This window comes from Thalassophryne amazonica, chromosome 7, assembly GCF_902500255.1.
Source record: "Thalassophryne amazonica chromosome 7, fThaAma1.1, whole genome shotgun sequence".
NCBI lineage: Eukaryota > Metazoa > Chordata > Actinopteri > Batrachoidiformes > Batrachoididae > Thalassophryne > Thalassophryne amazonica.
In genome coordinates this window covers 76,056,271-76,083,867 of record NC_047109.1, presented here as the reverse complement: position 1 = coordinate 76,083,867, position 27,597 = coordinate 76,056,271, and the positions used below count along the sequence as shown (strand labels likewise).

The window sequence follows — 27,597 nt, the reverse complement described above, 5'->3', positions numbered from 1 at the left end:
TTAATGCTGCCTTTCTTCCCCGCCACAGCTGGGGCTGTGTGGTGATCAGCTGGACAAATAAGGGAGGATTCAGTTTTCACAAGATATTAAGCATTGATGAAATAAAAAAAATCTGCTAACATTGCATCATTAGCATCCATAATAACCCTGTTCTTTGATACAAAACACACTGCAAATATGAATCACACCCTCCAACCTTATAACAGACAAAGAACATACAGAACATGTGACCGTTAAAGAAAATTGACTCTTTAAAAAAAAAGTAGTCCCTTCGGCTGCTCCCTTGTTTGCACTTGGGGTCGTCACAGCAAATCCAAGGTGGATCTACATGTTGAATTGGCATAAGGTTTACGCCAGATGCCCTTCGTGACGCAACTCTACATGGAGAAATGTGGCACCGGGAACCTTCTGCACTGAAAACAGGCACACTGACCACTTGGCCACCACCTTAAAACATACGGCATGCAGTAGCTCCATCTGCATGGATGAGGCCCATGTCAAATCCAGTTGACACAGCTGCACCTTATGTGCATGCATCACGTACAGTTGTGAGTGGACACTCTTCAGAGGAGTAACAGGTGTTAAAGGACACATTATTGACATTGGTGTTTATCCAACTGACGCAAATTCCCACAAGGGTGCGCTTGCTCTGTCCATGGACATCACTTTCCTCACTAGAAATCCACTGTACTTTTCCCTTGTGTCTATTCAGTACCACATTGCTGTGCGCCTTGCACACTCCTGTTTAAAGGGGATAACAGGTAACACTCTGGTTGGTTGATTTTATGATATGTCAACAAAATGCTAACAACACAACCTCTAATAATGCAGAGCATTAATGCACCATTAATACTGAATGATGGAGGCCAGCATTGACTACTATCGCTGTGTAATAGTAGTCAATAGGCCTCAGGATATGCTGTCCACTCAGGCTAGAGCCCTTGCTTTTAGCCGACTAATCAGAGCATCTGCCTATGTGTCAGAGATTGCAAGTTCACATCCTGAACCTCAAGATGCCACCTTTAATATGACAACTTTTGGCATTTTTTTTTTGGTATATTTACTTTACAACAGGAGATCAATAAATATTATTTGTTATTATTTTTATTTAAAAAAAAAATCATTATTAAAAAAAAATCACATTTTAGATTAATTCAGCATACGCAAACCCATTGTACACATTCTTTCAGATTTATTTTGCCAAGGCACATATTTCACATTGAGGCCAATCAGTGTGTGGAAGAAACATCTTAAATGGTACAGCAATAATTTAACATGATGATATAATAATAGTAAATAAGAATAGAAACAGTATAAAAAGTACAAAAGATAGGAGACTTGCTCCTCTGCAGCAAAAAAATAAATAGATCCACCAAAGTACTTAAATAAATAGGCAATAGTGTAACAAATACTAGAATAGGAATGATCAAAATTATAGTGATAAAATTGGTAAAGTATTCTACAATATATAGTAGAAAACATAATACACCAATGCACTGCATACAGCATTTTACATTCCTTTACATTTATGTACATCTGTACAGAAATAGTGTCACAATACATAGTATTTTAAGGCTTGGGGAATTTTACTAAGAAAAAAAATTCTACCCCGAAGCACAGGTTTAAAATCAGCCATCTCACTCTTTCAAGAGGCTAATCCTAACAAGTTTGTGCAAAGAATCTAATCAGCTCCATCAGTGCTCAGCAACAGGGCACATTCATACAAATTTACCACAACATTAAATATGCCTCATCATGCAGAAAGCAAGAAAAGACAGTTAAAATAGAAACTACCTGTGGTCCTTCTGTTTGGCTACCATCCTGTTAGTTACTGATAAATGCAATTTAATCTGAATTGTGAATCGATACCTTTGTATGTTGGTTTAGAAGGTCATTACCATTGTGTAAAATGTATTTAATCTGAGGACACTGTAAATGAGACATTCCAAAATCCTTGGACGTCCCTAAACTGTGCTACAGCTACTGGAGTAATTAATGGCTGCAGAAATATATAAATGTAAAAGTCAGTGTGGAAGAAAAAACATTACCAGATATTGTCCTTTTGTTTTCTTTTTCTTTTTTCTCTTTTTTCTTTTTTAAGGTAAACACATTAGAGAGTGAAAATGATTATGGAAATCTGGAAAATTCATGTTATTACAGAAAAAAATTGAGGGTGACACATTGCAACTTTAAATAAATAAAATTAAATAAATTACAGACAGTCAATAAATAAATAAATACATAAATAACATGGTTATGAGGACTTGAGGAAGAGGTTGAGGGAGGGTCTTGTAGTAGTTTAACTTGCAGTATACTTTAACGTGGATGTTGAATCAGTCATGACCGGCTGCAGTATAGTGCATCCTCGTTGGCTCTTATAGAAAGACACATTCCTTAATGCAAATGTCACTGGATGGCCTTTGGGCACCTTAAGGGATGCTGTTAACGACAGTGCACACTGACAGGGTCCTGATTCCCTTTAACTGAAGCAGGGCTCCATCAAACCTTACTGGCTCTGCTGCTGTTCATTTTAGGCGTCATCATTGTACCGCCGACATCCTGGACTTGAGGCTGATGAATGCTCGATACGCCCAGTCACAGAAGAGCTTGAAGTGCTGCAGGAGCTCATTGGTGGACTGCAAGACATCAAACTGATGGGAGAGTTGAGGAGGGAGGGAGGGGGCTGCTGGAGTCACCTTTGGGGCTTCTACTCTCACCATCTGTGGATGAGAAGACAGGGACAAATAGGTGAATGCACTGCAGGCTGAAAGTCACACACACACAGAGGAACATACTCTTTATGACACACTGGCTGACGACACCTGAAGATCTTACCTGGGAGTGCAGTAGGTGCATGAGGGCTTTCATTGCTCTGATCATGTCAGCCAGTTTGGGCAGCGCAGGGTGGTGGTGCTTTTTTGACACCTTGTTCAGCCACTCGAAGTGGTGCTCATACAGCATCAGGCCAGTGTGCAGCTGAGTGAGCGTGGTCTTCACCTGCAAACAAGACAAGGCAGCTCGATTTGTGTGTTGCATGTCATAGTTTGTAATTAAACATGCTTTATGAGAGAGGAAAATTTGTCAGTGAAGGGAATCAGGGGGCTGATGCATCCCCTGGAATGTTCTACATGCTGAGAAATACAGGGTGACCAAAAAAACCAAAACAAAAAACAAACAAACAAAAAGAAAAACAGAACCCATAAAAATTGTAATAAATTCTACAAAGGTCCAGCAAATTTCTTAAAATTAAAATTCAGTCTGTGTATGATCATGCCTCAAAGTTTCAGTTATCTTGATCACTTTGCATAAAACGTTCTTCTATAAAATGTTCTTTCAAATGTATGCTCCAAATAGTATAATTTTTGGCAAAATAGGCCTCCAGGCAAAATGTGTTTTCCTTGGTTGACCAAAACATGTTATGGAAGACTATTGTTCAACATATCTTGGCAAAATGTCCAAGTCTTTTGGCATTTTGGGGAAGACTCGTCTTTCTCAACCAAGACACGGTTGACCAAGACACGGTTGGGGACGTCAACCAAGTATTGATTGACTTCCCCAACCATGTCTTGGTTGACCAAGGAAAATGTCTTTTCTTTGGTCAACCAAGGGAAAGACATTATTCCTAGAGGCCTATTTCACCAACAAATCCAACAAAACCATTTGGAGCATAAATGTAAAAGAACATGACTTTATGCAACCAAGATAACTGAAACTTTGTGGAATGATCGTAGAATGAAGTTTTAGCTAATGGGCCTCAGGGCCTGTGTAGGATTTATTACAATTTTTATTTGTTCTGGGCTTCTTTTTTTTTTTTTTTGGTCACCCTGTAAATTTATATTGTAAATTATGAATATTTATTGTCAGCGATACATGCAGCAAGCTTCAAGGGACAACAAAAGGTCAAGTAAGGTGGTTTTTTTTCTACTTCATATTGTCACTTCTTTGTAATTTGATTTGATTTGATTTGATTTATTTGGCAATAAAATACAAGTACATAAAATACATACATACAAGATATAAAATTGCAGAGGATAACACAAAAAAAGCATAAACACTTATTTCCATTGTGGTCCTCGAAAATTTCATTTTGAAGTCACAAACAATTTACTGATCAATATGAGCTATTGCTCACATCTCGAGCCACACTGGGAGCACAGATGTTATGGTAAACAGGTTTTGCTTGACCTTGACCCATCTGTTCCAGAAGTTAATTATTTGGATACACTAACCCAAGTAATTTTCCAACCATGTTTGCGGAAAATTAATCAATTTTTTGAAGCTATTTTGTTCTTTCATGCACAGACACACACGGGAGCAATTGCAATATCCTGATCATGTGGCAGCACACAGGATAACAGTGGTAATCATATACATTTGTTTAAAATTATTGCATACAAATATATTAAACTAAATTAAGGTAAACTGAAACAAATAAGGTTAAGGGAATAAACAATACAATAAAAATAGATTCCAAAATTTGTTTGCAAAATTTCACTAAGATGGTACAAGATTCTAAAAATGCTTGGAATGTTGTAAGTATTGATTTCATATTTCTCTGGATAATGTAAAAGTAAAAATTTGTGGAAGTTTATGCCAGGAATGTGCAACAGAAAAGGTGAAAGTTGTCTTTGCAAATTTCTATATGACACTGGGAGCAGCAAGCAAACCAGCACCAAAGGTTCATAATGCTGAAGTAAGTTGACAGTATATCTGACTTCAGGACATTTAGTGTTTTAGAAACAAGGAAGATGGTTTTCAACTGTAAGAGTCAGAGCAGGACTGGAAAACCAGAATTTTGAAGGCAAACTTATTGAATAGGTTTTTTTTTTTTCAGAGACCACTGAAGCTGCTGTTGTAGTAGTCAGATCTGCTCAAAATGAATGCATGAGTTTTGATCATCAGGAATTTATTTATTTTAATTACCCACTCCAAGGAGGTGATGTTTTCATTACCATTTGTTGGTTTTGTTGTCTGTGTGACTGTCTGACATTCTGCTGTATTATGCAAAATGTACTCGTCCAATTGACATCAAACTTGGTGGAGGGGTGAAGCATGGACCAAGAAAGAAAGAAATAAGTTTTTGAGTGGATCCAGATCATTATCCCAGTTCATCCTATTGGCTTGGCAGAGGAAGTAACCTATGATGGACTTGCGTCCCATCCTGGAGACGTCATAGACTCTCATCTGCTTCATCGTGTGGTTTGTAGCTCCAGGCTAATGGCCCTCAGGGCCTGTGTAGGAATTACATGTACTTAAGATCTAAGGGTGGATCCAGGATTTTTTTTTATTTCTTCGAGAAATTTTCTTTAACATTGTGAAATAGAGCTTTTTAAAAAACATTTTCATGATATCAACTTTTTTGCTCATCAGATCAACAGGAATGTAGGTGCACCAGCTCAATCCAAAAACTAACTACGTTTTGCTTTTGTTAGTGGATACTGGATGGATGATGAATTAGGAACAGGTGTGGTTGTCAGTGAGACAGACAGCTTACACATACAAATATAATCAATCAAAGACGTAAACCATTACTGATTGTTTCACATCTGTTATGTTGTAATACTGACGTGATAGTCATACCTCCACACAACCCTGCAAAAAGGATTTTTTCTGACTTTTGTATGAGTGAGGAAGATGGTTGAGTGAGGGACAGTAAATGGAGTCTGTGTGAGAGAGTGAGAGACTATTTCCACCAAGAAATGTCTTTAATCAGAGAAGTTAACTATTACTTTCTGATTAACAGCAGAGATGTTCTAAAATCCAAATAACACAGTCACAAGTTCACACAACTCTGCGGGAAGAATTTTTTTTAAGTATGTAGCAAAGGCAGACACATCATCTTTCTGTCCCTATTTCTCTCAACATATTTTATGTCATAATTTGAAACAACAGAAGTCCAAGATTTCTGACATCCACCAATCCGGATCCAGATCACATCCAAAATTCAGAGTCTTCCATGCCCTAATATCTAACTGTGGTGCAAATTTGGTGAGAATCCGTTAGGTAGTTTTGATGTAATCCTTCAAGGCTTATATAACGTCAAATCTTGATCCACAATCTGGATCCAGATCACCTCTCAAATTTAATGGAGTCTTCCATGTCCTAATATCGATCTGTGGTGAAAATCCATGCAGTAGTTTTGATGTAATCTTGCTAACAAACAGACAAATAAATAAACGCTGATGATTTTATTACATCCTTGGTGGACGTAATTAGCTTGTTTATCAGTTTCTGTTGTTTCCAAAGCCTTTCCAAAGTTTGGTGCTTGTCTATGAATGTATAGGATTGAGAGCAGATCTGGATAAATGTTCAGATCAAATGGAACACAATACTCTTCAGGTTTATCTTAATTCAGTCACTGAACAGTAGCTAATCTTGCTAGCGTGGGCTATTGGCCTTGGTGGAGATCTGCACGCTCCAATTTCCCCTCTAGGTTTGTGTTTTTTGGATTGTAGTAAGTAATTTTGTCAACTTGTTTCACATAGGTAATGGTCTAGAAGTTAAGCATTGGGCTTGAGACCAGAGGCTCCTCGGTTCAAATCCCAGCCTGACTGGAAAATCACTAAGGGCCCTTGGGCAAAGTCCTTAATCCCCTAGTAAGCTGGAGCACAGGAATGTGTTTTGTGGCAGCATAAACACATTATGCATAGGTTTGGGTCATTCTATTGTGGATTTAATACAGCAAGTTATTGTTTATTAGGCTGTGTTATTTATGCCTCCCCAAGTGTAATTTACAGGTGTTGAAAATCAATTTTAACATTTTTGATTCACTGTGCCCCGGACACTAATTCACGGGGCACAGTGAATCAAACCAGCTACGTAATGTGTGAGTGTCTTATATAGTGATATAAGTCCTTCACAAACTATTATGAATGCAACTGTCATAATTTCTGTTCAAACATGAAAACATGTTTTTTTAATATACAAAAATTAGAGAAATAATTCATGGAAAAATAAAGGTATAAGCTTCAACAACTAATATTTGTCATCCACTTGATACTGGGGCTTAGTAAACCACTTTCTAGACTGATTCACTGTGCCCTGGGTGCATATGACACACATGAGTCATGTTATCAAATAGCTGATAGTCTGGAGAAGACATAATACATACTTATCAGTTGGGTAGTCTGCTAACTAATAACATTTTTTGGGCCACCTTCTGTTGTGAGAAATAAATACAAAGACACTGACAGCCACAAAATTTACTTTTGATAGGAAAAAACAGACTTCACTTGCCACTTAGTTTTACCCTTAATGTATCCAAAAACAAAACACTAATTTATAAGGGGGATGTCTTTATGCATAAAAACATGGCATAACTACTGCAAATGTATATGTAGTTTTGCAGATATAGCTACTGATCCACTGTGCCCTGTGATTCACAGTGCCCCGGTTTCCCCTACCTTGTATGGCAGCACCCTCACATCGGGATGAATGTGAGGCATTATTTGTAAAGCGCTTTAAGTGCATGATGCAGATGGAAAAGTGCTATATAAATGCAGTCCATTTACATCATTATTTAGCTCTGAACCAACAAATTTGGACTTTGTTGTCAGTAAAAGTGATAGGAGATACAATTTTTAAGTCTTTTTTCTGCGGCGCAGTAGACATCTACTTCTGTTTCATCTTTGATCAAGTGTAGGAAATTTTTCACAGATCCAGTCACGACACAGGGCACACATACTTCACAGACACGGGTGTGGCTGCATGTAACTCGTAGAAACAAGCCGGCTCCTCTGCCTGCACACACACACACACACACACACACACACACACACACACACACACACACACACACACACACACACACACACACACACACACACACACACACACACACACACACACACACACAAACTCGTGCATTATCAGAGCATTACCTCAAGATTGTTGAGGTCATTGGCTGATCTGTTGCTCATTTCTGGCAAAGATGTGAACCTGTGGGGTTCCACGTCTGCGTCAAACGCGTGCTCCCTCTGAAAGAGAAAACAAGACACAGAGCGGCCCATCAGGAGTTTGCATCAGCACAATTTAACTCATCCGGAGACAAGTCACGGCAGCATGAGGAAAGTATTAGCACACCACCTCCATGGGATGACTGTTTGCTGTGCTTAGAGACAGTAGCTTTCACTGAGGGGAGTGCGGTGGAATTGGGTCAGTGTGAGTTCAGCCACATGTCAACAAAAAAGAACAAATGACCTGAAACCACAGGATGTTTTCTACACAGAAAGAGGGTAACAACATAGGCAGTGACTAAGAAAGCAGCGAGTGGGACAGGCAACACAGGGCTGTAGGGAAACTCCAGGGTCACAGCTATAAAAAGACGGAATGACGCAGTGCTGCTGCCCAGCAAGAGATCTACTGTAAACAGCAGATGTGATGCTCATTGTTTCCAGCAGAGGGGGATAAACAACCTGATTGCAGATCTGTGATAGTTTGCCCTGTCAAGGCCTCTATACTTATCAGTAGAACAGCTGAGTGTAGTACTAGTGATGGATGTGCGATACAGTAATTAATGAGAATAAACAGTGATGACAGGTGTGACGTGCGTCATCTCCGATCAGTAATATATGTTTTGCACAAACAGTTTATTTCCTGCAGTCTTTTCCTTGTCGTGCTCTTTGTTTCCAGCTGTTTGTGTTGATGTTTGCAGTGATGAATGTGCTGCATTGTGTCTCGTCCGTCTCCCTGTCAGCCCCTCATAAGATCTCACTTGATGTTTTGTCTCCATTGCTTTGGTGCTCATCCATCCCTGTCTTCCCTCTTCGCTCTTTCTCTGTCTCGGTTTTGTACCAGGTGCATGGGCACATGTTGCATCCCATGCACACGTGCAAGCATGCACACACATAAGCCACTGGTTTGTCATCTTGTTTGCCCTCTGATCTCCTCATCTCTTGTGGTTTTTTCTGCATCTTTCACGGCCTCTAATTCTCCCTCTTATCCTCCTTTTCTTGTTCTCTTCATCATAGATTGTGACCTCACCCAACAGCGCCTAGTATCCTGCCCGTTTTCTGTCTCTTCCTTAATGCAAATATGAGCATTTAATTTTATCAAGTCACTTTGCTGTGGTGGACAAAAATCAAACACAAAACTCTGCACCTCCACAACTATTTATGTAAACCTCAATGTACACAGCCATAGAAATGCATATATTGTAAGATCATATGGATGGAGACACACACACACACACACACACACACACACACACACACACACACACACACACACACACACACACACACACACACACACACACACACACACACACACACACACACACACACCCATCCAAACCTGCATAAACACCAGCGTCCAAATGTTTTGTCTCTGTTTAAAGCATTAATTAGTTGTGGGTTTTTTTTGTAAGGACTTTCTGTTTGTCCGCATTAGCAGAGTCCCACACAATAACCAACAACTTTCATGTTACATATTGTTCCTCACAACTTTTGAGAAAGGTTCATCTGTACTATAACGTCGATACCGTGGCTGACACTATCTCCCATCGAAGACTAGACAGCATATGTGACTATTTTTGACTCTTTTCACCATGTGCAAAAACATTTTAAAATTTGCACAATGCAAAAATAGAATCGAGATCAGTCGTGTGTAACTAAACATCCAGACGTGGGATCTTACTTTCTATTCACCTATTGAAACACTAGATGATGTACGATTGTCAGCTGGAGCCAAATCTTGGACAAGTTGTCCAATCTAATTTCTCTGTTGATACGACTGCCAGTAAAATTTAATGTGTGGTTCATATACTTTTTCCTCCTGTTTTTATGTAAACAAACACCTGAGATAGGGAAGTATACCTATACTGGACATCTGGTCCCAAAATTGGACCACCATCATCATCTATTCCTTACAAGACTATTACATCTTCATGACATTGAAATAATAACAACACGAGCATTGGATATTTCAGATGGCATGTTATTCTGACATCATGATGATGTAATCGCTTTGTACGAAGTTGAGAACGGGTGATGGTCCACTTTTGGAGTCGAAACTGGACTTCCCCTACTTGACCCTCATACAGCCTTTGATTTTTAAAATGATCTTAATGAGGAACTTTAAACAGATTAGTTGTCTGCTTCTGTGTCTCTTTCCCCCTGTCAAGGAGCTTCCACAGTAATTCCACATGGCGTTGTTTTCATTGCGCCTGATTGTGATTGGGTGAAGGCCTGAGCACCAGTCGTGCCACCAATAAGTGGGTGACCAGACCACGAGCCTGCTGAGTCAGAGCTCACCTCCTTTCTGGATTAAATGTGAGATCACTAAGTTAAATCTCCCTAAAAGCTTTGTGCTACTTAAACATGCAGATGGCCTTCCGCCAGTGTGTCCTCAGTGAAAGCAGCTTAGATCGAACCAGAGTTGTGAGCAACGCTTCTGCAGTGCATGACGCAATGCATGTTTGAAGTGCAAGGTTACCTGAACCGAGAGGTAACATTAACAGCAAAATCTAATTAGGAGACCATCGATCAGCCACTTCTTCATCATTCAATTAGCACAGGTCAAGGCCTCATTAACCTATCCTCCAATCAATAGCAGCGGTTGACCATGCATCCACTTACCAGCAAGTCTTGGGTGAGCTTCATTAGATTTTTGGTCTGATTAGACAATTTATCCATGTAGTTGGGACGCCGAGGGACGGGGTTGGCAGACATGAAAACAGGGAGCTGGGCCAGTAGCAGCGAGAACAGGAGCGATGAGGAGGAGTCCAGCAGCACTGTAAGGGCAGAACAAAACGGAAGCAATTAGCAGAGAGGTGCTGTCATCTCACCATAATGATAATGACCTCAGGCCACAGCTGTCAGCTCCATGGGAAGATATTGCACCATAATATAAACAATCGACGCACATTTGGCAGCAGAATCCTGCACAGCTTCAATGTCACAGTCGTGTTTTCACAAGCTGAATGTAAATTAAAGCATTAAAAGCTGGGCTTTGACACTGAATATCACCATTCCATAAGCAGTGCAATGAATGCCGCCGATTGTCACACCTGCAACTGGATAGGTGTGTGAGCCCACGGTATAAATTATATAGACCAAAACCGAGCAAACTGTGGAACAGTAAGCTCATTCATTCTTTTTCTTTCAAGTTCAAATACAAGGTAGACTAAGTATTAAAAGGCAACCACAAGTGGTGTTGGAATGATGGATGCTTGATAATTACAGGTGAACCACAAGAATCACAGCCAAAAAAAACAAAAAAACAAAACAAAACAAAACAAAAAACACCAAAGCAGCTCTGTGACTTTCAAAAGGAGCACCAAGCTGTGTGTAAGTTCAGCCTATCAACTTTTAAAAGTCAAGATATCAGGTTGAAAAAAAAATCCATAATATCAACAAAGCTGAAACACAAAGTAATAAATTGTAGAAATGAAACTGGTGTCATCACTTACATTTCATATTGATTTGGATCCCCCAAAAACAGATCAAATAAATAAGGGGGGAAAAAATAAATAGATTGAACTCCGGATATAGTCACGTGTTCCAGTCTCTTCAGTCAGTGCGGAGGACGAGAGGATGGATGAGAGGAGGAGGACAGAGTGATGGAAGAAGAGGAGGATCGGCAAACTTTATGTTTTCAGTAAAGTTTGAGATCAGCTCCTGTAGTCTTCTTTATAAAAGAAGGTAGTTTTTTTTCCTTTTTTTTGGACAGAGAGAAGTAACAGAAATGCAGAGAGACAGCGTGAGAGAGAGAGAGAGGGAGAGAGAGGGATGCGAGTGTGGTAAGTCCAATTTTTGCGCGCAGTGAAGTGTTTAGGCTTGTTTAAAACTTCCTTTATAAAGACGTCGGGCCTATGACACATCGGCGCAGTGACTCACTTCATTCATAAAAACACGCACACACACACACACACACACACACACACACACTCTCTCTCTCTCTCTCTTTCTCCTCCCCCTCCCCTCCCCGCTCCGTCTCCCTTTGCGAAACTTTAAAAAAAAAAATGTTCCGTTGTTTTTTCTTTCCTCTATCACTTTCTCCCGTCGTCTCTATCTGCGGCACTTCCCTGCTACCTGCGCCAATCTGTTCCATCTGCGTCTTTTTTGTTGTTGTTATCTCTCCCCCCCTTCACTCCTTCCCCTCCCCTCTCTTTCTTAAAAAAAGTCCATTGTTTCTATATCAGCCCATCTGCATTCATGTAACTGTGTAACTACACTTTTATTTATTTTGGATCATTTATTTTCACTTTTATTCACCCAGAAAATCATCACATCCACATGCATCTGTGCAAAAAAATAAATGTAAACTCTCTCTCTCTAATTTCTCTCACCCCTTGCTCTTTTTTTTCAGAACCCCTCTTGAGACAGCAGCCTGTTATTTCCACTGCCCCCACCCCTTCTTTTTTCGCTCCTTCGCTCTCTCCAGGGTGAAGGAAAGAGTGAGGAACGGATAGGAGCTGGGGAGAGGTGTTGCCCAAAGCAGAAGGGGCCTCTGAAAATGTTGCACAGAAACCGTGAGTGGACACACACACATATGTGCATGCATGAATGTATGCACGTAGGGGTCACGATAGGGGTCACCGTCAGTGGATGCACAGAACTCACTGTCAACAGGCCACACAGAAATGTAGGCGCTTGTAGGATTTCTCGCACTATCTGTAAAGGCCCTGTCACACCCTGACGATTTAGCCTATTCGGTCGGCATACGTAGGCTAAATCGTCAAGGTGATTCTACAGTTAGTGACTTACCTTAGCCACATTGCCATCTATTGGTGCTGCTGTCCACTGAGTCATTTGGTCAGCATACATAGTCTAAAACATCAAGGTGTGACAGGGCCTTTACCTCCTCTCACTCTCTGGCTTCTCTTTGCACAAACAAACACAAACACGGCCTGGAAACACTCAGTCAGGTGCAGCACAGCGTGGCCAACTGTTGCAAAGGGCAGAAATGAGTTTCCAGTCGTCCAGGCATGCAGGGGCATTAAATGCATCGCACTCTGCACGTGTACCGCACAGTGGCATTTAGGAGTGCCATCCTAAAATGTATCAAAAGCGCTGAGAATAAATATTACATCATGTGCTGTGTGACAGCTTTGTTTTCTCAAGACAACACTGTCAATTTGCTTTATAATACAAGCGAGAGTGGTCTTCAGGACCCCTCCATTAGCAACATAATCACATGCAAATAAAAGGCAGACTTCACATGTACTTGCCTGAACAAGCCCAGACATGTCCTCCTGCATGCCAACATTCCTGTTTAAATTAATATATAAAATAATAACTGCTAATCATGGTGGTATAAGATGCCAACATGGCCCAAATTAGGAGGTTGACCAGTTGTTACCTAGTGTCTATTAGAAACAAAAATTTGTAGTAGTTTTTATGGCGGTATTTACAGAAATTTTGCAGACACACTGTAAATCCAGATAAGTTCATTTAACTCAAAACATTTATTGAAATCGACTACATAAAAATGATTAAGTGACCCCAATCAATTTTTAAAGTTATAAACTAAATTAGTTAGGGCTACTTAAAAATATTTTGTGCAGTCACCTTCAACAATTTTTTTTAGTTAAATTAACAGGATTTTACTGTGCACTGACTGACTGACTTGGTGATTGATTCACTGACTGACTCCATTAAAGGGGAAGTTGATTGTGAGATCAATAAAGTATATCTAATCTAATCTAACAGTTTTCAGCTTGGGCGTTGTCATTAGAATATTAGTAAAACTTTTTTAAATGACTGATTATACAGTTAGCGACTTACCTTAGCCACATAGCCATCTATTGGTGCTGCTGTCCACTGAGTCATTATAAGGCCATTGCTAATGGGGCTTATTCTGTAAGTCCAAGTTTATTTACATTTAGTGTGGCAAAGATGCACGTTTACCACCATAGAGACCATGCACATGCTACTAGACACTTCTTGTGATATTTTCACCTGTTCAGCATTGAAGAGAAGCACTGTTCTATGATTGTTTTTAGCTTACCTGGTACCATTACATTGTATAGCCAGTTAGCCCATGATGGTATTTGTGTTCTAAAACAATACTGCGCCATTTAAAATAATTTTTGTCCCGAGTGAAAGGATGAACCCCACAATTTCTAAACTCCCCATTTAGCAAATGTGTATCCTGCTAATCACACTGAGTATCTCATGATCACATCAAGCTAGTGTAGCAAGGTGAAGTCCGGATTGAAAAGATGTTCCTGTAGCTTGGCTAATGGGGAATTCTCCTTTGGCTGACCTGGTAGAGTTCTGGTCTTTAGTTCGAGCAGTCCGGAGTTCGATCCCATTGGCGTTCCGGCCACAAAGGTCCTCCGGTCACAACTGGTGTTGTCGGCAAGATGTGGGTAGTCACAGAACATGCATAAATACACCTGTAACTTCGGGACAAAGTCAAAAATGGTGGGGAAATATGTAGTAAGGCAAAGTCCGGATTGAAAAGATGTTCCCATTAGCTTGGCTAATAAAGCTAGAATAAAGCTTCCAGTTACCTTGACCTGTTAGCTTGGCTAACGGGGAATTCCCCTTTGGAGTTCTGGTCTTTAGTTCGAGCAGTCTGAGGTTCGATCCCACCACCGTCCCGGCCACAAAGGTCCTCCGGTCACAATAGTTTTCATTTTTTTTTTTTTTTTTTGTGAACATACATACACAGACAGTGTAAAAGGGGTGTTTTAGGCAAGGGGGTGCTGGTTGTACCACTGCATTCATCCCTTTTGTAGACCAAATCAAACTAACACAAATCATTACATTTCTGTTGGACTATTGCATATTCTGAACTAAAATTTAAACTTTCATACATGATATCTTTAATGAGTTCTAATTCTCAGGTATCACGCAGTGACACTAAGATTCCATTGCTCTGTGGATGCAGAAGCTACACTTTGGCATATGTGTAGAGACTCAGCAAAAATTAGGCTTTCTGTGAAGAAAACAGGTTTCTGTTGTTCTTTGTAGTTATGATTACATTTAAGGTTGTGGTTACTGGCAGATACTCTCACATGGTTTTCTGTCAATGTTGAATGTGGCTGAAGGGTATCTTCTGGATTTGCATAGCGACAAAACATCACATCAGTATGTTGATGTGCTGGAGTAGACTGGCTCAGGGTCAGAACTCATCCATTTCTACAGTTTTGTGTGGACACACCCGAAGGTGGTACAAAAGATGCTGTCATCACACAAAAGTTATCTGAATGTAACTGTAGACATGTTCAGCAATTTTTGTTGTTGTTGATGTTATGCTAGTAGCATCAAGAGAATCTATCAAAAAGGTTAGCAAAAGTCTCAGAAAAAAATATGGCAACACTGACTGAACATACTACATCTCAGCCCCTGGTAAATATGATCTTTTGAAGTAGTCTGAGATGAAATAATGCTTCCAGTTACCTTGACCTGTGACTCTGAGATTCAAATTAATAGAGTTCCTGTATTTGGGCTACATAAGTGTGCTAACATACCTACAAGTGGCTCATTTAATTACAGACATTACCACATGCAAAATATTAATTTACATACTCCTCTATACATCACGTTACCACCCAATATCAAGTGCATAGTGTTCATAAATCACTTGCAAAACTGTCTTACCCTAATGTGGAAAATTTTTGATTGCCCACACAATTTGACACTCATTATCTGGTATCGCAGTAAATCAGGTCTTTAATATTTTCGTAATCTCTATGATGGTGGCTGATGGCAACTGACTAACTTACACCTAAAGGGTAAAAAAAATAAAAATAAAAGTGTTCTGCATACCAACACCTATCTACAGTGGGGCCAAACTGTATTTAGTCAGCCACTGATTGTGCAAGTTCTCCTTCTTAGAAAGATGAGAGAGGTCTGTAATTTTCAACATAGGTACACTTCATCTGTGAGAGGCAAAATGAGAAAAAAAATCCAGAAAATCACATTGTAAGATTTTTAAAGAATTTATTTGTAAATTATGGTGGAAAATAAGTATTTGGTCACCCACAAACAAGCAAGATTTCTGGCTCTCACAGACCTGTAACTTCTTCTTTAAGAAGCTCTTCTGTCCTCCACCTGTTACCTGTATTAATGGCACCTGTTGGAACTCGTTATCTGTATAAAAGACACCTATCCACATCCTCAAACATCAGACTCCAAACTCAACCACGGCCAAGACCAAAGAGCTGTTGAAGGACACCAGGAAGAACATTGTAGATGTGCACCAGGCTGGGAAGAGTGAATCTACAATAGTCAAGTAGGTTGGTGTGAATAAACCAACTGTGGGAGCAATTGTAAGAAAATGGAAGGCATACAAGACCATTGATAATCTCCCCCGATCTGGGGCTCCACGCAAGATCTCATCCCATGGGGTCAAAATGATCATGAGAACGGTGAACAAAAAGCACAGAACTACACGGAGGGACCTGATGAATGACCTGCAGAGAGCTGGGACCAAAGTAACAAAGGCTACACACTACGCAGAGAGGGACTCAAATCCTGCAGTGCCAGGTGTGTCCCCCTGCTTAAGCCAGTATGTGTCCAGGCCCGTCTGAAGTTTGCCAGAGAGCATATCGATGATCCAGAAGAGGATTGGGAGAATATCATGTGGTCAGATGATACCAAAATAGAACATTTTGGTAAAAACTCAACTCATCGTGTTTGGAGGAAGAAGAATGCTGAGATGCATTCCAAGAACACAATATCTACTGTGAAGCATGGGGGTGGAAACATCATGCTTTGGGGCTGTTTTTCTGCAAAGGGGACAGGACAACTGCTTTGTGTTAAGGGAAGAATGAACGTGGCCGTGTATCATGAGATTTTAAGCCAAAACCTCCTTCCATCAGTGAGAGCATTGAAGATACAATGTGGCTGGGTCTTCCAGCATGACAATGATCCCAAACACACCGCTCCAGCAACGAAGGAATGGCTCTGTATAAAGCATTTCATGGTCCTAGAGTGGCCTAGCCAGTCTCCAGACGTCAACACCATAGAAAATTTGTGGAGGGAGTTGAAAGTCCATGTTGCCCAGCGACAGCCCCAAAACATCACTGCTCTAGAGGAGATCTGCATGGAGGAATGGGCCAAAATACCACCTATAGTGTGTACAAACCTGGTGAAGACTTACAGGAAACGTTTGACCTCTGTCATTGCCAACAAAGATTATGTTACAAAGTATTAAGTTGAACTTTGTTATTGACCAAATACAAATACTTATTTCCCACCATAATTTACAAATAAATTCTTTAAAAATCCTACAATGTGATTTCCTGGATTTTTTTTCTCATTTTGTCTCTCATAGTTGAAGGGTACCTATGATGAAAATTACAGACCTCTCTCATCTTTCTAAGTAGGAGAACTTGCACAATCAGGGGCTGACTAAATACTTTTTTACCCACTGGTCAATAAACAAACAAGAATGGCAAACAAAGATGGTGACCTTCCCAAGTTGCAAGTTTTGTTGAGCAGACCCCACTTCCTATTCATGGCTCCCATCTCACTTCAACAGTCTGAACAGTCTATGCTGAAGAATACAACCAATATGAACCTTAATTAGCAGATGCCTTATGTAAATATATATACACTACCCCTCATTCCCATTCATTTGAATAGGAAAGTGTGTCCAAACCTTTGACGGGCAGTGTACATTATAAAATGTTACAAAAAAGGTTTGTTCTATTTTAAGAGTTTAGAAGAGAATTACTCAAATTATTGAGGCAGCATTAAGTACAACAATAATATTATTTTGAGCATGTGATTACAGAGCCTTAAGAGGCTCTGAGGACTGCTGGCGCTGGTGGTTATCCCTGGATTTTATAGTGTCAAGTCCAAAACAGTTTATGACTTCTGGATGGTATGTCAGTCCAAAGCAGGTTACTTCACCAGACAAAGCCGGTACCCATTTACAGGTGGATGGGGACGATGCAGACGGTGTGTACAGCAGTGTGAGCAGGAATCAAACCCACGTTTACATATTGGCAGTTGTCCCACTGAGCTACCTGCTCTACATTATAGTACCACTGCACAGAAAATCCAGGTTATGCCCCTGAAGGTGGTGGGGTGGGCAGTGGGGGGGCAGAGTGAATGAAAGAGAGAGAGAGGTTTTGGGAAAAGGAAGAAAGTACGTTTGAGTCCGGGTGTGAGATTAGGAGACCCCATTCACAGACGTACACTCATGGTGTGGTTAGAAAATAATTGGTGGAGGCCTTCTACGTGCACGTATGCACACACTCACACAGCGTTGCCAGTCCACCGGTGGACTACACAGACAAACAAACACCCGTGAAATGATGAGGGCCTGGTGGCAGAAAGTGGGTGGTGGAACTGTTGCGTTGAAGAAGAAAGAAAAAAAAACAAGCTTGTGCTTTGCTTTCTCGGGTCAATAGTGGAGAAGAAAAGAAGAGAAAGGAGGAGAGAAGGAGAGGAAATGGATGAGTGTGGTTGGACGGAGGGAGATATTGACACACTCGGTCTTTTTAATTTGCCACATCAAAGGAGCGTTTGAAGACACAGCTGGGGAGAGAAGAAAAGAAAGAGTGAAGTTAGTCACTCTCCCTCATTCGCTCTCTGGGCTGCCTCTCATGATGAGGGTCTCCTGGGTGGTTCACAAGCGGCACTGGTCGCTCCCACTGCGTGTGCATCCTTCACACGTGTTTGCGTTCACATGTGCGAGTGCAAAACGTACGGTATCTTTGTTTGGACTTTTGTTTTTGTGCATGAGAGCGAGTGTGAGCGCACAGTAGAGCATGCTTTTTGGAAAAGGGGGAATCCAGGGTTTGTGTAAATGGGTGTGCGTACAGTATGTGTGTGTAATTATGGGTATGTGGTGGTATAAGTGCGGTGTCTGTATAACGTGCATGAGCATCAGTGTTTGTATGTGTGTCTGTGTGTTTGTGTGTGGCCTTCATATGCTACCCATTACATCACCAATCTGTGTAAACCACCATAGGAGGAGAAACAGAGTGAGACACTCAGACTGCGACCTCAAAGACATCAGAGAGAGGACAGAGAGGGGGAACCTGTGACAGATTCCGTTTACTCACACTCACTTCATTCACAGTCTTCACATCACTACACTGCCACTTGCTCATTTCTCACATTTTCACATAACTCGGTGACCGTAGTCCCAAATATTAGGAATTTATTCTTAATCCTCAAGCGACCGAGTGGGGTTATTTATGACCCCGGACTTTTATTTTTGTGCACCATTTTTCTAATTTTAATCAGAAAAAGTTTCCTACCATGAATTTGTCAATCTATTTCTCCTGCATTTGTTCATAGAATTTTGCAAGGATCAGCTGATCCGTGTGGCAGGTACAACCCCAATTCCAAGTTGGGACGTCGTGTATTTGCTCATTTTGAAATGGATGTCTGCAACACGTTTCAAAAAAGTTGGGACAAGGCAACAAAAGACTGGGAAAGTTAATGAATGTTCAAATAACACCTAATTGGAAACAGGTGAGTGTCATGATTGGATATACAAGGAGCATCCCCAAAAGGCTCAGCCGTTCACAAGCAAAGATGTGGTGAGGATCACCACTTTGTGAACAACTGCGTGAAAAAAATAGTCCAACAGTTCAACAACAATGTTTCTCAATGTTCAATTGCAAGGAATTTAGGGATTTTAGGGATCCATCATCTACAGTCCATAATATAACCAGAAGATTCAGAGAATCTACAGAACTTTCTACATGTAAGCGGCAAGGCCGAAAAACCAACACTGAATGCCCGTGACCTTCGATCCCTCAGGCGGCACTGCATTGAAAACCAATATTGTATAAAGGATCTTACCGTGTGGGCTCAGGAACACTTCAGAAAACCATTGTCAGTTAACACAGTTCGTCACTACATCTACAAGTGCAAGTTAAAACTCTGCCATGCAAAGTGAAAGCCATACATCAACAACATCCAGAAACGCCACCGCTTTCTCCGGGCCCGAGCTCATTTGAAATGGACAGACGCAAAATGGAAAAGTGTGCTGTGGTCTGATGAGTCCACATTTCAAATTGTTTTTGGAAATCATGGACATTGTGTTTTCTGGACAAAAGAGGAAAAAGACCATCCACACTGTTACCAGCGTAAAGTTCAAAAGCCAGTATCTGTGATGGTGTGTTAGTGCCCATGGCATGGGCAACTTACGCATCTGTGATGGCACCATCAATGCTGAAAGGTACATCCATGTTCTGGAGCAACACATGCTGCCATCCAAGCAATGTCTTTTTCAGGGACGTCCCTGCTTATTTCAGCAAGACAATGCCAAACCACATTCTGCACGTGTTACAACAGCGTGGCTTCGTAGAAGAGGATTTGCAAATCATTGTATTTTCTTTTTATTTACATTTTACACAACGTCCCAGCTTCATTGGAATTGGGGTTGTATAATCCAAACTTGTGCGGGATCACTTATGACCCCCAGGAAGATCTATAAGACTTTCAGTATTATAGCTTCAAATGGTATTGTATAGGGCAGGGGTAGGCAACCTGTTCCAGAAAGAGCCATGAGGGTGCAGGTTTTCTTTGCAGCCACTGACTCCACCAGGTGATTTTACTGATTAATATCACTTTGAGCAGATGAAATCAGTTAATCAGTGAAATCACCTGGTGGAGTCAGTGGCTGCAAAGAAAACCTGCACCCTCATGGCTCTTTCTGGAACAGGTTGCCTACCCCTGGTATAGGGTGACCAAATGTCCTGTTTTCCCAGGACATTTTTCATGTCCTGTCCTGGCTCTCCTGTTTTTTGTTTTTTTTTTGGAAAGTGATGACAGTGTCCTGGTTTTCATTGTTTTTTTTTTATTGGACCATTAAATTGGCATTTGGGGAGCTACTAATCACTGGAACGATACCCAGAATGGAACTGGAACAACTGGTAATTGGTGAAATGGATGTCAATCGGTGGAATGGGTTGTTTTTGCTTATATTACCCCCTAATCAAGTATTGATGAGATAACCAAGTCTCACCATTAAAATAATCAAGTTATTTAGCCACTGTATAAAGGTATAGGTTTGCAATAGAAGGCACTCTCGAGAGAACAGTGACGGATTTGCAGAATGGGAACTTGTGTGGTGCCATCTAGTGTTAGTGAGGGTAAATTTTCCCAATATGGCAATCTGCTATTCCAGTGATTAGTGCTAACTGGGACAGAAAAGAGATAAGTTTGTTTTTTGAACATGATGGGGGGGGGGGGCTTTCTGCTAACATAACATTTTATTTCATTATCTTGAGGAGGCCCTGGGGTAGACCCAGGACACACTGGAGGGACTACGTCTCGCAGCTGGCTTGGGAATGCCTCGGGGTTCCCCCGGAGGAGCTGGGGGAGGTGTGTATGGATCGGGAGGTCTGGCCGGCTTTGCTTGAGCTGCTGCCCCGCGACCCAACCTCGGATGAAGCAGAAGAAAATGGATGGATGGATGGATGGATGGAAGGGTGGATGGTTGGTTATCAATATCTTGTGAGTAGGGGGCATTGTAAGGTATTGTTCTGTCAATCATTCTGTCAGTTGTATAATCATTCCGGTTCTGCCAACCGTTCCAGTTCTGCCGATTAGTACCTGCTGCCAACCGAGTTTCATTTGAGCATCTCATTGCTGGGCTGAGTGTCCTGGTTTTTGGTAATCAAAATATGGTCACCCTAGTATTGTAATTTGCCAACTTTAATCATTACATTTTACTGTTTTGCAGGGAAACATGGTCAACAGACCTAGAATAGCAAGATTTACAGGATGACTGATGGGTTCATTGAGATTTGTGTTAAAGTATTGGCATATTTACTAGTCACTAGTTCTTATATATTTGATGCTATTATCCTATGATATTAGTCGCTAAAATAGCTTGGTCACTTGAGGGTTACATTATAGAGTACTCTGAGAGCTCATACCTCTAACAACACTTCATACATATCTCTGTGACTATTAGAGATAAATTGTAGCAAGTTTATGCAATAACTACAAAATTGATTTTCTTGACATATGGTGAAAGGGTGGGCTATATGGGCCAGGGAAGAAATCAATCAATCAATCAATCAATTTTTTTATATAGCGCCAAATCACAACAAACAGTTGCCCCAAGGCGCTTTATATTGTAAGGCAAGGCCATACAATAATTATGTAAAACCCCAACGGTCAGAACGACCCCCTGTGAGCAAGCACTTGGCTACAGTGGGAAGGAAAAACTCCCTTTTAACAGGAAGAAACCTCCAGCAGAACCAGGCTCAGGGAGGGGCAGTCTTCTGCTGGGACTGGTTGGGGCTGAGGGAGAGAACCAGGAAAAAGACATGCTGTGGAGGGGAGCAGAGATCGATCACTAATGATTAAATGCAGAGTGGTGCATACAGAGCAAAAAGAGAAAGAAACAGTGCATCATGGGAACCCCCCAGCAGTTTACGTCTATAGCAGCATAACTAAGGGATGGTTCAGGGTCACCTGATCCAGCCCTAACTATAAGCTTTAGCAAAAAGGAAAGTTTTAAGCCTAATCTTAAAAGTAGAGAGGGTGTCTGTCTCCCTGATCTGAATTGGGAGCTGGTTCCACAGGAGAGGAGCCTGAAAGCTGAAGGCTCTGCCTCCCATTCTACTCTTACAAACCCTAGGAACTACAAGTAAGCCTGCAGTCTGAAATGTTTAACCATTGGAGTGGATCCATTTAAAGGTGGGCTCCAGGATTTTTTATTTTTTTTTTTTTTTACTGTATTTAACATTGCAAGATAGGGCATTGTTCATTATGCACATCTCTTTACAAAAACAAGTGCATAGTCTGCACTAACTCACAATGGCCTGGACAAACACAAACAAGCTTATCATTGACGCTTTGAGGATTTTGACCCCAAGCTCAACAGGTATCTTTGGGTGACCATGCATTACACACATGCCAAGTTTGGTGGCAATCAGGCAATTAGAAAAGAAGTTATTGTGCTCACAAGATTTTTACAAAGTATGTTCCAGTGATGTTGTTTGGCCTTATGTCCTCCAAATCAATAGGTTTCTTGGGGGCACTAAACATAATGCATATAGCATGTTTGGTGACAATCGTGCCAGTACAACTGAAGTAATCTGGCTCACAACTAAAATGTTGCATGAATGAATGAGTGAGTGAGTAAGAAGGTGACTGAGTTAGTCCCAGCACATAGTGACATCTAAACCACTAGCTGTGGCATGGTAAAAATGATGAAATGTTGAAAAATACTCAATTTTGCAATGTTAACAAAAGTGGGAAATAATCCTAGATCTGACCCCTTAATCAGAGCCTCTTCAAAAATGAATGGTTTCCTTGGGCCATATCCCATAATTTCACCAAGTTGCTCAAGGAGTTTTTGCGTAATCCCGGTAACAGACAGACTAACTCCAGCATGTAAACATGACTTCCTTGGTGGAGGTAACTACAGTTTGGCTGCACATTGAAAGTAAGCCATTCCGGACAGGAAACAGTTTAAACCCGACTCCACTTGCCTCTACCAAAAATGCTTTTTATTTGGTTGTCTTTTTGACTTTAATTATGCATCTTCAGCCAGTCTTCCCGAAATTTGATTGTGTAATCAATCTGGGAAGAACTCCTTACACTGTAGTGTTGATCAGATTGTGGATCATTTCTTTCATTTTGAGCATAAGAAGACATGACATTTTTTGACATACTTATAACCACAATTGCTTTGCAACCCTGAACCTGTCCAGATATTACCTGGGGAAGCTGTTTGTGAAAATACAAATATCTGAATCTGTTGGATCTGACATGAAAAAGACTGTACAGATAAAAAAGTAGAATGTGGACACCGCATTCTTTTACACGATTCTCCTTTGTTGACTGAGCGTCATTCATGAAGTCAGCAGTGTGACTGAGTGGCGCAGCGCAGGTCATTGCAATCTGCAAACAGCAGCTCAGTTATTTAAGGCGCAAGACTGAAAAAAATCATCGGTTTTGTTGAACACTTTTAATCACTAGACTGGCAAGAGTTTTAAGTAGACATCAGTCTAGCAGGGGAAAATATCAACTAGACATAGGTCAAAAGTTACTAGTCCATGTCCTTGGACCAGTGGATTTCTCTACCCCTGTTTTTTAAACTATATTTAACATTGAAAGATAGGACATTTTTCATTATACATAGCTCTTTACAAAAACAAGTGCATAGTCTGTACTAACCCACAATGGTCTGGACAAACACAAAGAAGCTTGCCATTGACGCTGAGTTGAGAAATTATGACTGCTTTTTGGTCAGTTTTAGCCAAAATGTTACCTTTGACATGAGAAGTATGCGCTGGTGCTGCCCACACCACTCCACAGACAAGCCCCGAGTTGTGATTAGCAACCACCCATGCACAACAGTAGCCAATCCCTGCCTGCCAAAGTAGCCATGTGTGATAGATGGTAGTCTTGTGTGTATGTGTATATTCAGATCTTTTAGATCATGTGTATTTGTATTTGAATTTCTATGGGTTCTAAGGGATACCTGAATTTCCTATGGGATGAATAAAGTACGATCTTATCTTAACTGGCCTTTTCTGGTTGGTGTCTCAGCTGTGAGGCACCTTTGAACTTTGAAATGCACTACAAAGGCAATAGTATTGTGCATAATGTCCCTTGGCAATGTTTAGTATGACCTCTCATCTGGGTTTCCCAGTAATTTGACACAAAGTAATTCCAGCAGTTTCTAAGGATTCTCTGGAGAGTGTGGCATCAAAGTTGCCCAAATGTTCTCTCTCTCTTTATCTATCTCTGTCTATCTATATTTCAATAGCTAAGTGGCCTCTGTGTGCATGCGTGTGTGTGTGTGTGTGTGTGTGTGTGTGTGTGTGTGTGTGTGTGTGTGTGTGTGTGTGTGTGTGTGTGTGTGTGTGTGTGTGTGTGTGTGTGTGTGTGTCTTTGATCACGCATAAACTGGGAAGAGCTGACATTTGCTGTTTGGTATGCTTTGGGTCAAGGATGAATGCTGCAAAAATGGAAAGTTGATAGGACACATTTTTTGGAGAAATCAGCAATTTTAGCTAACCAATAAACAATGGACATTGTGTCGCAATGCACCATGGCAGGTTTGGGTTTTGGTTTTTTAAATGTTATTGTGGCTCATGTTAGTTTAACAGTGTTGTTAGTGTTATTTGTTTATTGTGTTTTTGTAGTTCAATTGGTTTAGTCAATTTAGATAAATCTCATGTTGCCGTTACCATGAGTGAGTTAAGTTAAATGTTGCCGGTACCATGAGTGAAAACTGTAGTCTGTTTGATGTCTTCGGTGACCGTCTCTAATTCTGCCTGTCTAAAATTAGAAGCACCTGCTTGTGGCACTGTGGAAAAGACAGTGTGTGCTTGTAACTTCAATCACAGAGAAACTGCAGAAAGCTGACATTTGCCGTTTGGTATTCTTATGTATTTTGTGTCAAGGATTAACCCTGCCAAATCGTACAGTTGATAGGACTAATGTTTTTGGAGAAGCTATGGATATTAGCTAACAACACTGAACAATGGATGTTGCTAACTACATTATGGTCTCACACGCCATTCCAGTAGGGGGTGGTAAGTCATCTTAGTGTTAGTGCGTGTGTGTGCGTGATTTTATTTAGCAAGTTCAATATAAGAACATAATATAATTGTAAATATGTTAAAAATACATGGATGACACAAGAAAGTGAAAACACTTGTTTCCATTATGGTCCATTTAAAAATACAATGACAAAATAGAAGAAGCTAAACAATTTATAAATACATTAAGACAGTAAATTAACATTAAAATGACATAATTAACAGAAAATAAAAGGGTTGAGTTCCTCTTCTAAAAATTATTGAGGTCTAAGGTTCTAAAAACATTCTGGACTCACACGACATTCCAACTCATTAATTTATTACTACCCTTAAAAAATGTGAGCTACCTATTTTTATAAACACTACCAAATCTAGAGCCTGTGGTTCCCCGCGGGCAATGCACTAATATACAAATATTTATATAATCATCTTAAAAAAAATTCTGGGTGGCGGGGGGACGACTTTGCACCTTTGGGGCTTGTGTTGTGTGGCTTCACCGCACAATCTGTCCAACGCTAAAAAAGTTTCAGTCAAAAAATATTTTCTCAACAGCACTCATGTCTATGAACAAAGAAGCAAAACTGATCTCTCACACTGGCTTCTCGGTTATCGTCACCCACCGTGGTGATAGTCAGTTAATTAATTTCATCATTTATTGACAAGGAAGGAAGAGATGGAGCAGAATTTTTTGTTGTTTTATATGGGGAATTTTTCCTCATTGATACTTCAGTGTGATTAGGGTTACACTTTGATGAAAGCAAATATCAGATCAGTTTATTCTGATATGGGTAGTTTTCCCATAAATGCTTATTGCCACAGATTCATTTCCATGTCCAGGCGGATGATGATGATGACGTCTTGTAGATTTTAGGGTTAAGTCTCATGCTCTGCTTACCTCATAGTGGCATAAGTACACAGTAGCCATGACGCAGCGCTGCTCTGATGATAAATGGGATTAAGAGGGAAGGAGGAGTAATATATTCATCATTTTTATGTAGCACATTCATTTCCTCCAGGGAATTCCAGCAGGGTCTGAGTAAACAAACTCTAAGATTGCGTTCAAAGGGAAAACCAGAAGGACCCAGCCTGTTACTGTTAATATTTACTCTCCTACAACAGGACATTTTGAAGTTTCCCCGTGACCTTCGCCTCCTCCTCTCTTCTTCCGTCACTCTGTGCCCATTCATTCTCTCCAGGTCTGTCCAGAGTGCGTAGCTCTGACAGGGCATCTGATCTGGGTAATTGTCATGGCAACATTACCCCGACCTTCATCACCATTATCCCCCATCTTCCCTCTGCTTGGCCCCCTATGTTCTGACTGACGTCAGAGAGCAAGTGAGTGTGCACGCGATGCAAAGTGAGGAGAAAGAGAAATAGTGACACACTGGAGGGGGCTGGCGTCGTTGGGCAATAATGTGACGTCTCTCCTTGTCATTATAGTCCCTGTGCCAAGTGGGTTTTCAGTACCACTTAGGGTCAACATTTAAAAATCCTCCAACCATATTGAAAGTGTACCACATAATTTTTCTGGTCATAAAGCTTCCAAAAAGGTATAGTTTGGACTAACTATGACTGAATTAATTCAGTTCAATTCAGTTTCTTTATATGGCACCAAATCACAACATAAGTCACCCCAAAGTGCTTCACAAGGCTAAGGTCTAACCTTCAATCACAACGTTTCGACCGTGAGGTCTTCTTCAGGCAAGAAAAAAAAATTTGCACTCTAAATGGAACCAAGCCGCACTCTGAATGCAATGCAACACAAATGGGATGAATTAATCAATGTCATGTGACATACAAAGCACCAATCAAATGACAAGGATCTACTCAGCCGTTATATAAAGTAGACTTGTGAACAATGAATTTAAGTCATCCACAAAGCTGTCCACAGATACATCATGACCAGAAAGTGATGCTAGAATATCAGGCAAAGAACTAACTCCATGTTCTCACTGTGTAGTTGAAATAAAAAAAAATCAGGCATATGATAAAAACAGCTATGAAAGTGATGGGCATGAAAGATTATCCTTCCCTTCAAACCATCTACAAAAGCTCTGTAATTAAGTTGGCACATGGGTTCTTGAATGACCCTTCACACATTCTGCTCTCCGAGTACAACATGTGACTTCAGGTAGATGTTATAGATCGAGCAAGTGTAAAACTAGTAG

General features: G+C 40.6%; 1 protein-coding gene and 1 long non-coding RNA gene across 2 annotated transcripts; one reads left to right on the top strand and one right to left on the bottom strand.

Annotated features, from left to right (window-relative positions):
- Nucleotides 1-1,172: 1,172 nt before the first annotated feature.
- On the bottom strand, nt 1,173-11,850 carry il11a (interleukin 11a). Its single transcript, XM_034174581.1, has 5 exons — nt 11,411-11,850; nt 10,578-10,732; nt 7,881-7,976; nt 2,836-2,997; nt 1,173-2,720 (listed from the first exon to the last, which is right to left on the bottom strand). Exons 1-5 carry the CDS (start codon nt 11,415-11,417, stop codon nt 2,541-2,543), a joined length of 600 nt encoding a protein of 199 aa, XP_034030472.1. The 5' UTR covers nt 11,418-11,850; the 3' UTR covers nt 1,173-2,540.
- Nucleotides 11,541-26,754, top strand: LOC117514227. The gene is made up of 3 exons (XR_004561836.1): nt 11,541-11,642; nt 12,310-12,472; nt 26,626-26,754. It is a non-coding gene; the product is annotated as an uncharacterized LOC117514227 (long non-coding RNA).
- Nucleotides 26,755-27,597: the final 843 nt, after the last annotated feature.